At 41.3% G+C, this 14,608-nt stretch overlaps 1 protein-coding gene across 7 annotated transcripts in view; it reads left to right on the top strand.

The window, feature by feature from the left end:
* The window catches only part of ZC3H13 (zinc finger CCCH-type containing 13), a 51,646-nt gene extending 45,768 nt beyond the window's left edge, over positions 1–5,878 (top strand). For all 7 annotated transcript variants that reach the window (XM_072850190.1, XM_072850193.1, XM_072850188.1 and 4 more), the window contains 2 exons: positions 4,614–4,777; positions 5,388–5,878. In XM_072850190.1, coding sequence (XP_072706291.1) covers positions 4,614–4,777; positions 5,388–5,558 — 335 coding nt within the window. In that variant the 3' untranslated portion in view covers positions 5,559–5,878. The remainder of the gene's footprint in view (positions 1–4,613; positions 4,778–5,387) is intronic.
* Positions 5,879–14,608: the final 8,730 nt, after the last annotated feature.

Below are 14,608 nucleotides of genomic sequence, written 5' to 3'. Positions count from 1 at the left end.
GTGCTCCAGACCCTTCACCAGCTTCGTTGCCTTTCTCTGGACACGCTCCAGCACCTCAATATCTCTCTTGTAGTGGGGGGGGCCAAAACTGAACACAGGATTTGAGGTGCAGCCTCACCAGTGCCAAGTACAGGGGCACTATCACTTCCCTAGTCCTGCTGGCCACACTATTTTTGATACAAACCAGGATGGTGTTGGCTTTCTTGGCCACCTGGGCACACTGCTGGCTCATATTCAGCCAGCCGTCAACCAACACCCCCAGGTCCTTTTCTGCCTGGCAGCTTTCCAGCCACTCTTCCCCAAGCCTGTAGGGTTGCATGGGGTTGCTGTGGCTCAAGTGCAGGACCTTGCACTTGGCCTTGTTAAACCTCATACAATTGGCCTTGGCCCATCGATCCCGCCTGTCCAGGTCCCTCTGCAGAGTCTTCCTACCCTCAAGCAGATCAACACTCCTGCCCAACTTGGTGTCATCTGCAAACTTACTGAGGGTGCACTCAATCACTTCATCCAGATCATTGATAAAGATATTAAACAGAACTGGCCCCAACACAGAGCCCTGGGGAACACCTCTTGTGACCGGCCGCCAACTGGAGTGAACTCCCTTCACCACCACTCTTTGGGCCCGGCCATCCAGCCAGTTTTTTACCCAGCAAAGAGTACACCCGTCCAAGCCATGAGCAGCCAGTTCCTCCAGGAGAATGCTGTGGGAAACCGTGTCAAAGGCTTTACTGAAGTCCAGATAGACAACATCCACAGCCTTTCCCTCATCTGCTAGGTGGGTCACCTTGTTGTAGAAGGAGATCAGGTTGGTCAAGCAGGACCTGCCTTTCCTAAACCCATGCTGGCTGGGCTTGATCCCTTGGTTATTCTCTACATGCTGTGTGATGGCACTCAGGATGATCTGCTCCATCAGCTTCCGCTGTACCAAGGTCAGGCTGACAGGCCTGTAGTTCCCCGGGTCCTCCTTCCGGCCCTTCTTGAAGATGGGCGTCACATTCGCTAATCTCCAGTCAGCTGGGACCTCCCCAGTTAGCCAGGACTGCTGGTAAATGATGGAAAGGGGCTTGGTGAGCACATCTGCCAGTTCCTTCAGTACTCTCAGGTGGATCTCATCAGGCCCCATAGACTTGTGAGTGTCTAAGTGGTGCAGCAGGTCACTAACCATTTCCCCCTGGATTATGGGGGCTCCATTCTGGTCCCTGTCCCTATCTTCCAACTCTGGGGGCTGAGTACCCAGAGAACAATTGGCCCTGCTATTAAAGACTGAGGCAAAGAAGGCATTAAGTACCTCAGCCTTTTCCTCATCCTTGGTCACTGTGTTCCCTCCCCATCTACTAGGGGCTGGAGATTCTCCTTAGCTCTCCTTTTGCTGCTAACGTATTTGAAGTATTTTCTGTTCTCTTTTACAGCAGCAGCCAGATTGACCTCTAGCTCAGCTTTGGCCCTTCTAATTTTCTCCCTGCACAGCTTTGCTACACCTTTGTAGTTCTCCTGAGTTCCCTGCCCCTTCTTCCAGAGGCTGTAGACTCTCCTCTTTTTCCTGAGTTCTAGCCAGAGCTCTCTAGTCAGCCAGGCTGGTGGTCTTCCCCGCCAGCTCGTCTTTCAGCACCTGGGGACAGCCCACTCTTGTGCCTTTAGGACTTCCTCCTTAAAGAATGTCCAGCCTTCCTGGACTCCTTTGCCCATTAGGGCTGCCTCCCAGGGGACTCTGTCGACCAGTCTCCTAAACAGCCCAAAGTCTGCCCTCCAGAAGTCTAAGGTGGCAGTTTTGCTGACCCCCCTCGCCACTTCTCCACGTATCAAAAACTCTATCATTTCGTGATCACTCGTGATCACATTTTTTGTGATCACATTTGGACAAAGTGTGTGGCATAAGACATGCATGATAGATGGGAGGGGCACAAACTATACCAGTGCTGTTTACTACAGTTCTGTAGTGTAAGCAGGGCTTTTGCATGAGGGAGAATACTGATATTTCTCTTTGGCATCCCAGGAACCAGTTGAGCTGCTTGGAACAACTTGCATGGTAGAATTGGTTTTTTAGGACTATGAAACTTTTGCTTTCTATAAGATCTCTATGGAAATTATTCCAGGATCTAAATGTGAGAAAATGATGGCTTATAAATAATAGTATCTGTGGAGTCCCTGTTTTTAGGGTATAGCAGATTTTTCTGATTTTTTTTTTTTACTCTGTAAGTTCTAGTTCTTAATTTGAAACAGTACTTTTTAATTCTTTGCAACATTATTCTTTATGCAGTTGTCTTGTTAATCTTCATGAATGTCACTGCTTGCTTGAGCCATTTAAGTTGTATAACTATTAATCGTGGGCCGTTGCTACTTTTTTTAAAAGTCAAATTAAATGCTAACATTTTTAATGCATCATAGATAGTATAATTTGAGGCATGTACTTGGTATTAGTAAGTACTGTAAATGTCTCACTGCAGTATTTGCAGCTCTTTCTATGCAGTATTAGCTTTCTTCTAGTTTAAAAAAAAAAAAATCTCAGCTCTTACGCTTAAGAATTCACATAACCAATGTAACTGATACAATATTGAGTCTTCCTGAGTTTGCAAACTATCTGATACAGTGAAGGTATGAACTATGTCTCTCTCCCTGTAAGCTTTAATTTTGCTCTATACTTCAACGCTTCTTCCCAGGGATTCCTTGCAACAGGAGCTGCAGTGCAGAATCACTCCACCTGGTTATTTAAAATTGTACTTGAAATAACGTCAGCAGTCCCTGCATGCTTCTCTAGAAATAAACAGAAAGTCCATAGTGATAATAGCAGGCTCTCCAGCACTGCCCCTGGGCTGTCTTAAGTGTACTCAGATTCAGCAGAACTTTGCTCTGGAAGAAAGGGGATTGAAGTGCCTCCATTATTTCTCTTTGGTGTGTGCAGTCTCTTGTGCATCAAAGTTGCTACATGTGGAACTGCCAGTAGGCTGTCAAGTGTGTGCATTTCCTCTGTAATCTGCTACGTGAAGGTTCCTTGTATAGTGATTACACAGCCACAGCACATAGATTCTAAACTAAGGCACAAATATGATGCCCTGAAAAGTGAATGAATTTGAGCTAGATTTTCAGTGAGCGTTACAGTGAAAATGTAGTGTTTTCACTTTGGACTTCTTCATGGTGGTATAATTTGTTTCCCTGTTTTATTCCTGAGTTTGGTGTTCCCTTCTTTGTTCTTACTGTGGATGAAAAGTTTCTGGTAATACACTGAAATGCAGAAAAAAAAGGAAATTATATCTTGTTTCAGGGATTTTTTTTTTTTTTTAAATTTTCTTTGGAAACAAAAATCTGTAGTATGTGATGGAATTGACATTTGTAGCTGACTTACCCTCTATCTATTATATGCCATTGTTTCCTCTTAAGGATATGGACATGCTTAGTTGCCAGTATGCTCAGCATCTGGCACCTAGGCAGACTCTACGACCTGTCAGTGTTACCTTTGAAGTGGCCTTTTAGTGTCTTGTCACTTATTTGTGTTGTTTATTGTCCATTGAGGTTGTCTTGATGACTTCAGCACAGTTCTCTTCAACCTGCCCTTGATTTCGTGTAACTTTTTTGTTTCTTTTCACCTTGTTTAAAAACTGGTCTTGCTCAGCTTCATCCAAATTCTCCGAGTGGTTTAAAAATGCATTTTTGTTCTCTTCTGTGTGCATTCTGCCAAACTACTGTAGCAGTCTTTGCCTTTAGCTGCTAAATTTTCCCCAGGTTTGCTGGTCTTTCTAGTTAGGTGTTAGATTCTCTGCTGAACACCAAGTATTTTATTATATGGAGGTGGCTGGATTGCACTTAGCTACATACGCACCCCCCCACCCCTCCGATTAATTGTAATCTTCCTATTTATTGTAAAAGGGTTATAAATCAATGAGCTGCGGTCCAGCCATGTGCACTCTTTTTGTCTTTGTCTGCATTTCGTAGAAACAGACTTGTTGCAGAACAAGACTTACCTCAGGATCCATCTTTTGTTAAAGTGGTTAAAGTGTTCTGTCTGCACACTGTTTCTTCTGATAAATGTATTAAAGGACTAGTCCTGCCACTTTCAGTGCTATTAATAAATGCTTTAGATGAGCCAGTAGGAGGGGGTAGTTCATTAGCGTCTATAGACTTGTTCTCCAGGTTCATCCACCATGGATAAAAGAATGATTCTACATAGTCATATTTCACTTCTCCATAGCTGTACAAACTCTGTGTTGACACTGGTACAGTTATCTGCTGTCTTGCAGAGAAGTGAAACTTAGACCACTTTCTGATTAACGCTAGTAGTAAACCCCTTTCATCACACATGTCTGACCATAAGTGATACCCCCTCTTCTGTCCCAGAGCTGTCACTTGATTGTTAGGCCTCTCGGTGATTGCTGTCTCAATATTGCTTTCCAGTGCTGAAGCTACATGCAAGGATACCCTTCCTTCCTTTTAAATGGTGAGGGATTTATTCAGGGTTTTTTATAAACTGCAATATCCTTTTTTTTTTTTTCCAAACCTTGATATTGTTTAGAAGGCAGAAATACAAATAAGTAAAACTTTAAGGAATTATATATTACTGTATATTGCTGTTTAAAAATACCATGTATATATTCATCTCTGCAAATATCAATTCTTTCTAGATGCAGAAAACCTTTTTGAACATGAGCTGGGGGCCTTGAACATGGCTGCACTTCTACGAAAAGAAGAGAGAGCAGGTCTTCTCAGTAATTTAGGTCCTTGCTGTAAAGCACTGTGCTTTCGAAGGGATTCTGCAATTCGTAAGCAGCTAATGAAGAATGAAAAGGCAAGTGGTTCATTTACAGTGCTTGGTCAAAATGTGGAAACACAGATTCCACTGTGCAAAGCATTTCTCTAGGGAGATAATTTTTGTGTTTGTTGTTCTGGAGCAGACCTAGTCCTTTAAACAATGGAGAACAGACTTTAATTTAAAGAGGTTGTAGGGTGTTTACTATTTCTTTAGGATGAGAGATTAATTTAAGATTAAGACTAGAGGTAGGTCTGTTTCTTATTTTGGCGTTTAAATTCTGGAGATGTATTTTCTATATTTAGAGAATACATAATAAAAAATAATTGGTTAAAATACAATTTGAAAGACAATTGTTGAATATTTCTCCTGCTCGAGGTTCCATGTACTTCTATAAGAATTATAAGGTTCTGTTCTTCCAAGTTAAAATTGAAAGAAAAAATATTTTAGCCATTTTTTGCACCACAGTAGGTTTTATGATCTTGCATGCTAATAGAAAAATCATTAATTCTCAAAGTCTTTTCTAGTGAATATGTATGATTAAACCTCTAATTATTGAGAGTACTTGAGGTTAATTTCTCAGCTTGCATGTTAAAAGCCACTGTTTTCAGTTCTTTCTTTTTTTATTTTTCATTTTTAATTTCAACAGGGTGCAACAAAACAAACTTATACAAATTCTGCAGCAATGGACAGCGACTTGTTACGGTTGAGTCTACGATTATTCAAACGAAAGACTGTGTGCCAAGTTCCTGGGCAGGAAAAGTCAGAGGATAGTAAAATTCCACAACCGGCTATCCAGCAAGAAGTGTGTGTGTCTTAAGCGAATGACCGTGGTGGCACACTCTAGTTCATTTCCCACTACCAATGTTGGTATTAATGTTTAGAACTGGTTGGTTGGAAAGCAGCTGTAGAAGATGGAAGAAAATACTCCATTTGTACACAGATAAGAATTATTGGTTTTGGATGTGAATAAAAGGGGTAAAAAATAAAGACTTCTGTGTGAAGTTCTCCACAAGTTTTATAATATTGAATCTTACACTGTAACATAAACCTGTTTTATGGTGCATCAAGTGTAATAATGTGAAGATGTCTGGTTTTAGCAGTTTATAACACCACCTGATATTAAACTGAAGAAAACTGTCTGCGTATCTTTTTCCTCATTATAAATGGGTTTTTCCACCACCACCCTGGTCCCTCAGTACACTTTTGGAATTTCTTAAATAGCTGGCTTCCTGGGAGTTTGTCTACCTCCACTTTCCAAATCCCTTTCTTACCACAGCAGCCTCTGGTGTGGATCTGGATTTGGACAAAACTCTAGCTCTTTTCCATCTTTAGCATAGGTTTCCTCTGATAATTTCTGGACACAAAAATCTAGTCCAGTCACTTAAGGGTCCCCTTCTTGTTGATGAAAAGAAGTAAAAAAACTTCCAGGAACCGATTTATGACCAGTTTTAGATGCCTATATTTATGAGACTAACAGCATTTTGGAAATGCCTGCTGCTTACAAAGGAGGACTCGTGCATATATTTTACGTTCCGTTAAGTATCAAGGCAGATCAATCCCATGCAGCAACCTGATGGTGTTTAACACTTGGTGAGTTTCAGGAGTTTTCGGATGTTAGCAGTAAAGGCAGTGAGCAATGATGTTTTGCTGGGTGTTAGATTTCAGGGGCCTGATTAGAGACTTGTCAAGCTTGGACTCAATTTTGTAAGAATTGTTTTTGGTTTGAGAAGTTAATATCTTGTGAGAGATCTTTGGGTTATACCAGTCACGTACGTTTAGGTAGTTTGTGGAGGCCTCTGTGTGAAACTGAGACTTATAAAACTTTGGACTAAGTCTCTGTATACACCTCTACTTTTCCTGGGTTTAAACCTGAACTGTTGCTGTGAATTCTGCTCATGGAGAGTGGGAAAGAAATCCATAGTTTAACTGATTCTGGGTTGCTGCAAAGCAGCTTGCTTTCATTGTTCTCATTCAGGTTGAAAGTGAGTTATGAACCACTAAATTTTTTGACAGTTGGTTTATATTAGTTTTTTATCCTTTTTTCTCTGCTTGGAACCAGCACACTGAGGTGGGATGTTGACTGTGCAGTTTAACAGCAGCCCTGTCTCACATCTCTTGTGATTACTGACAGTTGTATTGGCTTCAAGCAAAGGCCTAAATATTGAATAGCAATTCCGTTCAAATACAAAGTTTTCTTACTATAATGCTTTCCTATAATGCCTAGTACATAAGCATTTAGTAAAATGTTCTTATACTATGTTCAAAGAATTGTTGTTAAAGAAAATGTGAGGGGGTTTTATTTATATTTTTGTAAGTGCCCACACACTAGTGTATATGTACTTGTATCAAATATAAATGACGTGAGAAATTTCTACCATTTGTTTGATTCTTATTAAACTATGTGATGCAGGCAAAACTTTTATCTTCCTAAGTTTTTCACTTGTTGAACATTTTTAAGGGACTTGGTGGCTGTTATTTTTAATGTCATCGGTGATTTTATATATGCTTATAAAAAACTAGTGTGTCTTTTAAACACACTCATACTTTAACCTGAGCAAGAGTTAACAAACCTCTTCTATTCAGCATTTAAATGCGTTCTCACCTATTTTATAGCTACAATAATGCTGCCTTTAAGCTGAAAGTATTAGATCATTGCTTCCAATTATGTTAAAGCCTATTTTAATCTCTGTCTCTAAAAGACATAAAAATGTTTGATAGCTAGAAACAGCCTTGTCTAAGACTGCAGTACACAAAATAGATTCACTGCATGGCATTTAATTACACTGTGCTTACTTTAAACACTCTTCCTGTAAAACAGTCAAGGTGTATATATGCACTTAGTTTGCAGAAGAATATTTCACATTACCCTAGAAAATGCAAAATAAAATAGGCTTGATAGGCTACTATGAGTATCTTGTGAAGTCCTAGTGTCCCAGTGAAGGTCAAAGCCAGTGCTGACCTGTACCATCATTTGTTGGAATTATACAAAAAAGGTGCTGAAATTGCCTCTGACACACCTTTGATTTGATTTACGAGTGCAGTGCTTATGATTACAGTAGTACGTTATGGCACTGGCAGAAAACATGCCTGTTTCTGTGGGAAGCACTAAGATTTTTCAAGCAATTCCTCTCTCACGTGGCAGGAGTTAACTGCACAGGTAGAGCCCAGCAAGTGTGAAGTTCCTGTGTATGAATATTTTCATTTTAACATAAAATAGTGTTTAGTTTGCAGGTAATCTCTCTGACAGAGAATGTAAGTTACCAAATCTTCAGGTCATTTTACAGTAACTTCAGGAAAAGGAGATTTGCCCACATACCAATTTCAAAAAAAGGCATGAAACTTGTCTGAATCGGAGCACTTGCTGTAGGACCTTCCATCCCCTTCCCTGTGTTGGTCATCACTTTTCTGATGTGGTCTGCCACCCCTTTTAACCTATCTCTTCCTTTCTCCCCTCTTCTCTGCTAGCATGATTTTTGTGTGGAAAAAGAGTAGATGGAAGAATTTTAGTCCAGTTCTCATCTTGCAAGGCTCCAGCAGGGATGCACAGGAGCCAGTAATGTTTCAGGCAGCAGTGTGAGGACAGGGCTGAATGTGTGCCTCGGATGCCCTTGGGTACACAAGCTCCAAGTCTGAAAACGTGGACAAGCTTCTATCGCTACCCCGTTTCTCCTTTTAAGCTGTGGCAGCAACTTTAAAGAGATGTCAGCCCTTTCTGCTGCTAAGCCCATGCTGTGCCTAGTTGGATGATAAATTAGTTTTAAGCATCCCCAAGGTGCAGTCTGGAACATGGAGCCGCAGAAGAACAAGCTGCTGCGTGCGCTGGTGGGATGAGGCAGGCTTTCACCCAGGTGAAACACTGTGCCCAGCTCTTACAGCCGTAACAGATTCACAGACAGAGCAGATTTTTAGAGCCTCGAGACACAAATGGGGCTACGACCTGTATCTTGGGATATTGTCATGTTCATTATCTGAAATAGTACTTTAAGGCTATTACCGCTTCAGATAGTGGAGTGAGATACAGATTTTGACAGTGGGCCATCTGCACAGTGTACTCAAAAGATAGCGTTAGAGTTCAGACAGTTTTACTAAATTAAGGCTTTGTTTGAATTGCCTTGACGTAGTTGTGTTCTCCCTTGTCCGCTGTAGGGGTGTCCTTCAGCAGAGAGCAGGCTGGCTGGAGCTGCTCTGCCCATACGAGGCAGGGCACACAATACATGTGCAATTCAAATGGTTGCTACAAAGGGTTCAGGAACCTCTTTTGTTTTGTAGTAACGGTCAAAGTCTGCTTTTCAAAGGGTCTTTGTACAAACAGTTGTTTTTACTGTACAGGTCTTCACTATAATGCTAAGGAGAAACCCAAGGAGATGTTACCAAATGCTTGGTCTTGGCATACATAGTAGGTAAGGTTTTGTGCGCAGTGCGGTAGAGGAATTATTTTTTTATGCAATGTCAGGAGACAGCTTGAGAATGGCAAATGTACTGTTATAATAATAATAATAATAAAAAGCTCTAAACTAAGCCCTAAACTCATAAGTAAAGCAATGTGGCCAAGCATCAAGATGCAAGGGGTTTCTTAAACCAAACTGACCTCTTAAGAATTTGGAAATTTGTCCCATCAAAATCAATAAAGGAGTCCAAATGTGCAGGGAGAGAAGTGCTAAAATAGCATTCAAAAAGCAAATACCTTAAGTTTTTTGGAAGAAGACAGTCTTTTATGAAGAACAGCCAGTTTCATAGCCTGTGCCCTATCAGTAGGGATCAGTAGATGAAAGAGGGAAGATAAGTGCATTCTGGGGAAGTTTAATTTCTTGATATCAGCTTTCACTGTCAGGGATACACCTACCACAGGCTTGCTTTTTCCTTAGTAATGAAGTTGGGGTATTATCTTTAAAGACTGAAGCGTCAGAAGGTGTGCTAGAACAAACTGCTGAGTTACAAAGCAATGGGCTGCCAGATTTTAAGTGTATGTTCACATGTGAAAGAGTTGTGTGGGTTGCAAACGTGCAGTTCCTAAACAAGAGGGATGACTGACCTAACAGGTAATGGATGGGGTTTTTAAGAAAGCTTGCGGCTTTAGGGGCAATGGAAAATGCTCTTTTCCATCTACTTCATGATTAAATTTGCTGTTTGAATATAATATGCATATGAGGGGTGCTTGGGGCACTGTGTGGAAAGTACTTGAGGAAGGGAGTAGTAGAAATGGGACAGAATTGAGTAGTGTAAGTTGTAGTTGTCAGCCTGGGAGTGAGAATTCACACATCTACAAGCCAGGAGCTCGCTCATCAGAATGATGGAGACAGAAAGGTCTAGGTGTGCTAAGTGAGGACACGATGCACTGGTGAAAGAGCTCTGGAAACAGGCAGTGTAGCCCTAACATGGCTCCAGACAGGGGTTTCGAGCAGGGAGAGGAGTGGATTTACTGCTCTGTAGTACCTGCGAATTCTCTCCTGGTCTGCTCCCCTATGGTTGCAGAAGTTGGATTCGACCTACAGACACAGGGAGCCCTGAAAGTGAGGAGAAGCATGGATTATGATTGCTGTTTCCTAAAAAACTGGGAAAGTGAGAAAAGGGGAGAAAAAACTGAAGAAAGTCAGCAAAAGAACAGGTGAGCCTAAGCTGCCCATATGTACCTGTAAGATGGATACTGGAAACCCCCTAAGGACCCGAATAGGTGCACGCAAGATTTACCTTCTCTCCAAGTTGCAAAGGTGCTTTGTGTCAGCATGAAACCTGCAGTTGCTTCTATTTTAGACATCATTCCTCTGCCTGTGTCTTGTACGCTCACAGAAAACGTGTTAGCAAGAGGTTTCACAGGACTTTTGGAATGTCTCACACAAGGTTACTAGAAAAAAGTTAAGCTGTAGCAAGTGAAGGATAAAGAAATGACATGAATTAAAAATTAGCTGGGAAACAGAAGGTAAAACAGAGGATTAAATGATCACGTCTCATCACAAACAGCTCACAGTGGGTGACCTCCCTGTACATTTGTGATTTGGAAAGGAGTTGGCTGAGAAGGAAGATTAGAAAATTTGCAAATCACAGTTAAAACTGGAGAAAAACCCACGGAGACGAGTTTGCTGCCATGTGGCCCATTCATTTAGCTCATTTCAAGTCCTTCTGCGAGTCAGCATCAAGATGTGCAAATTGACACATCACTGAATGGGAAAATTTAATCAACTCCTATACCTGACAGTGCCATAAGTTAGCAATATCAGTGCCAGAAGTTCACAGAAAACTTCAATCTGATGTACAGATGTGCATAAAGCCAAAAGTAGAAGAATACACAGAAAAGATGATGTATGCAAAGGTAGAAACTGCGCTATAAGTAGGCTCGTAATGCAAGAAAGCTTATTGCAAAACAGGTGAGAACTTGGGGAAGGCAAGGAAGATCTCATATCAAAGTTGTTAAAATTCTTGGGACCGTGTCCTTAGAAAGGAAAGGAGTAATAGTAGTTATGATTAAAATATATGAAACAGTAGTCCAGAAAAAGGAGGACAGAGGATACTTTTTTCCTGCTCCTTATGACACAGTTCAGTCGTAATTCAGTAAAATTAAAGAGTGTCAGAATTTAATAATAAAATGGAAATTCTTGTTTTCCTCACCGTGCCTAATTAGGCTTAGAGTTCAAGCTGTAGGACATTGCAGAAGCTAAAACTTAGCCAGATTTCCAAAAGGATTGAGTGTGCTGCGAGTATATAGAGTTGCTCCTGGGAGGTAAACTGAGACTGCATCTATAACAGCTTATATTATATGAATTTATACAGAATGGGGAGGGCTCTCAGGCATTGCGAGAGCCTGGTACCCATTCTGTTTGTTTGTTCCTGTGTGAGCAGTTTGTTTCTGTGTCAGCAAGCTGTCCTAGCTCCTGAAATAGGATGGCTGCCTGTTGGGAAAAGGCCCTGACCCAGCTGCCAAATCACATGGGGCATTTGCGTGGGGAGAATTCAGGCTGGGACGAGCCAGGTTCAGTCATGCAATCGTTCAGACTCCGACAATCATGTTCCTGTGCTCGGGAACCATCCTGGGCATGTTTGAATCTTGCAGAGTGTTATATGTGTGGGCTTAAACTGCTCACCTCTTGCAGACTGTAAGACCTCCTGAGAAGGCTACGTCAGCCTGTGTCTAGCTCTGGTAGAAATTAGGAGACCCCATCTGATGGCTTTTGAATTTTCCTTTGAGAGAGACCGCTGTACGAGAGAGATAAATCAACAGATAACATGCCTGACTGCGGCATTTTTCCTGCACGATCTGAATTTTTTTTCTTTATGCAAAAGGCTTTCTTGCCAGCTTATCCAAAAGCAAGTTGCCCAAATAATAAATGCACTGTTAAATTCACACTTAGCAGTAACTATTCTGTTCTCCACTTTCCATAAGCAGTGGTACCCCTCTTTGCAAATCTCATCTGATGCATGAACTGTCAAAACATAAATGGGCAACTGTGACTTCTCTGCTGTCTGCTCTGGAATGATAGCATAATCTATTTGCTGTATTCATCCCTTTAATTTCCATTTTTATTGCTATAATCTAACCCACTTTTTTTTTCTTTCTTGGTGCACAAATTATAAAGATGGCCTCACCTATTCATCAGTAGACTCCAAAGTGCATGCAGTGTGTGATGCACGATTCTATCTTGTTGTTTGATCTAGTTAGTGCTGCATTCATAACTACGCATAAAAAATGGGGAGTGCTGTCTGATGACAGCTTAGCGTAAATCATGGCAGCCTCTGACCCAGGGGAAGGCATGGAATCTTAGCAGATCTGAAGCTTAAAAAAAAGACTGATAAACACTGCTTTTAAAGCGTTTCTAAACCTGTGAAAAACAGCTGTTCTGTTCATTGTACGTGTCTGGATGGGCACACGAGTGTTTTCTGGCACACAAGAATGATGGCATCACCATCTACGTGGAAATGTCATCACAGGAGCGCTGCATAACCACAAGGCTGGTTCATAAGGAAATGCTCAAATTAGGGTCCCACTTCAGCACTGTTTTAGGAAAAGCATTTAATACTGCTCAAACAGCATAAGAGCATAAAATGGCCTGATTTTGCATTAAATTGCTGGAGCCTATAATAAAATGCACTGGGTAGTTAATAAATAAGGCAACTGGATAGAGAATTTCAGTTAGACTTTTTTTTCTGGCAACAGGCATGTATCAGTTCCAGCCTGAGCTCAGTCATGCACATCTGGATAGAAAGGAAAGATCGTGTTTATGTATGGGAGATTCAACTCTAATTTTCACCTGTATAAACCAATGTGAACTGTGAAGAGAATGACATTATTATGAAATTGATATACTACCAAAGTGATAAATCCAATACCTGTAAATATGTTTTCCTTCCCTGCTTGCTTCTGAACCATAGAAATTGGTTTTCAGCTCTTCACCCGAGAACAGCAGAGGAGGATTTATCAGGTGGGGTTTTTTTCTTTAGAAATATTTTGTGTTGCTCTAAAAGAACCTAATCACTGTTGTATTTATTTGTGTATCAAAAAAGGAATATTAGGTAAAGAGGAGGAGTTTCCTTGGCTTTTGTCCCCAGTTGTTACTGAAATACATATATATTTTTGCTGAATGTATGCTGAAACACATACATGTTTTTGCTACAGTTTCCAGGGTGTAATATTTCTGTTCTGGCGACAGGACAGAGCAAAGAGTGGGCAGCCATCTGCCTTAGGCTTGCATTAGCACAGGCAGCAGAGTTTCTGCCATCATGCAAAGCGTGTCCAGAGCTGGGTGCCTCCGCGGTGGCCTCGGTGCCACGGGAGGGTCCGTGGGCTCAGGGTGCTGCTCCCAGCCGTGCGTGGGAGAGAGAGCGGCTCCGGTGAGGAGTATCAACGTGTTGGCCCCTGCCCTGGGGCTGACCACACCTCAGGCAGAGCCCGTGGGCAGAGGTGTCCTGACTCTTTCCAATATGCATCTTTAGGAGGATTTACATGAAGTCATTGTTTTTAAGCAGGGCATAAAAGCATAAGGTCTGCATCTCCAAAAGAGATATTTTATCTGGAGACATAGTAACATACTTTAATCTGATAAATGCTGACACTGTCCCATAACGGGATGGAGGATAAATCAATGTAACCCTAAACTAAATTGAATTGTTGGGTTTTTTCCTCTCCCTTCTGCGAGACTCAGGTAGCTTTGCGATTCATTACAGGCTACTGATCAAAATCTGGGAAAGTTTATTTCCAGCCTTACAAAAATCAAATTTTATGCAGCTTTTGACCTGGATTAGTGGTGGGAAGGGCAATATATAGCCAGATCCCAATTACTTCTTAGCCATTGCCCCCAGCCCGCTCTGTCCCTCTGCTGCTGGTGCATCCTGCAGCTTGCGGGTTGGCAGATCCATGTGGACTTGCTGGAAAAGGAATTGTGGAAGGATTATTAGATGGCAATAGAAAGCTGTTGTAAATAAAAACATTCAAAAAGCCAACAGAAGTCTTAGATGCATTTAAAAATACATTGTAAAGAATATCGTAAAGACCATTGTAGGGATGTAGTTATCTTCAGCATGGCCTTCTTTCTAATTGAGTCTTAGACCCCTGCTGGTTAAATGACTAGCTTTCTATCTACATGGTTAAATCTGCTTTTTTGTGGATAACTCTTTATGAACACTACTCCTGTTACAAATCGTGAAGTACAATTTATATCGGCAATAAAACCTTTAACAATTGCTAAAACAGTTAACCAGCTCACTAGAACATTCCGCATCACAGATCTAGCCTTAGGAAGTTAACTAACAAACATGTTATTAACCACTGATGAGGAGCTGTTTGGAAGAGATTATTGCTTAATTAATCTTTGTACTGAGCTAATAAGAGTGTTAAATGGGCCTCTCTGTTGAATTGGGTTGTTAATACAGATTGCAAGT

The sequence above is a fragment of the Ciconia boyciana genome, chromosome 1, assembly GCF_034638445.1.
Source record: "Ciconia boyciana chromosome 1, ASM3463844v1, whole genome shotgun sequence".
In the NCBI taxonomy this organism is placed as follows: domain Eukaryota; kingdom Metazoa; phylum Chordata; class Aves; order Ciconiiformes; family Ciconiidae; genus Ciconia; species Ciconia boyciana.
The sequence above is the reverse complement of the archived record's forward strand: the minus strand, read 5'-3'. Positions and strand labels throughout refer to the sequence as shown.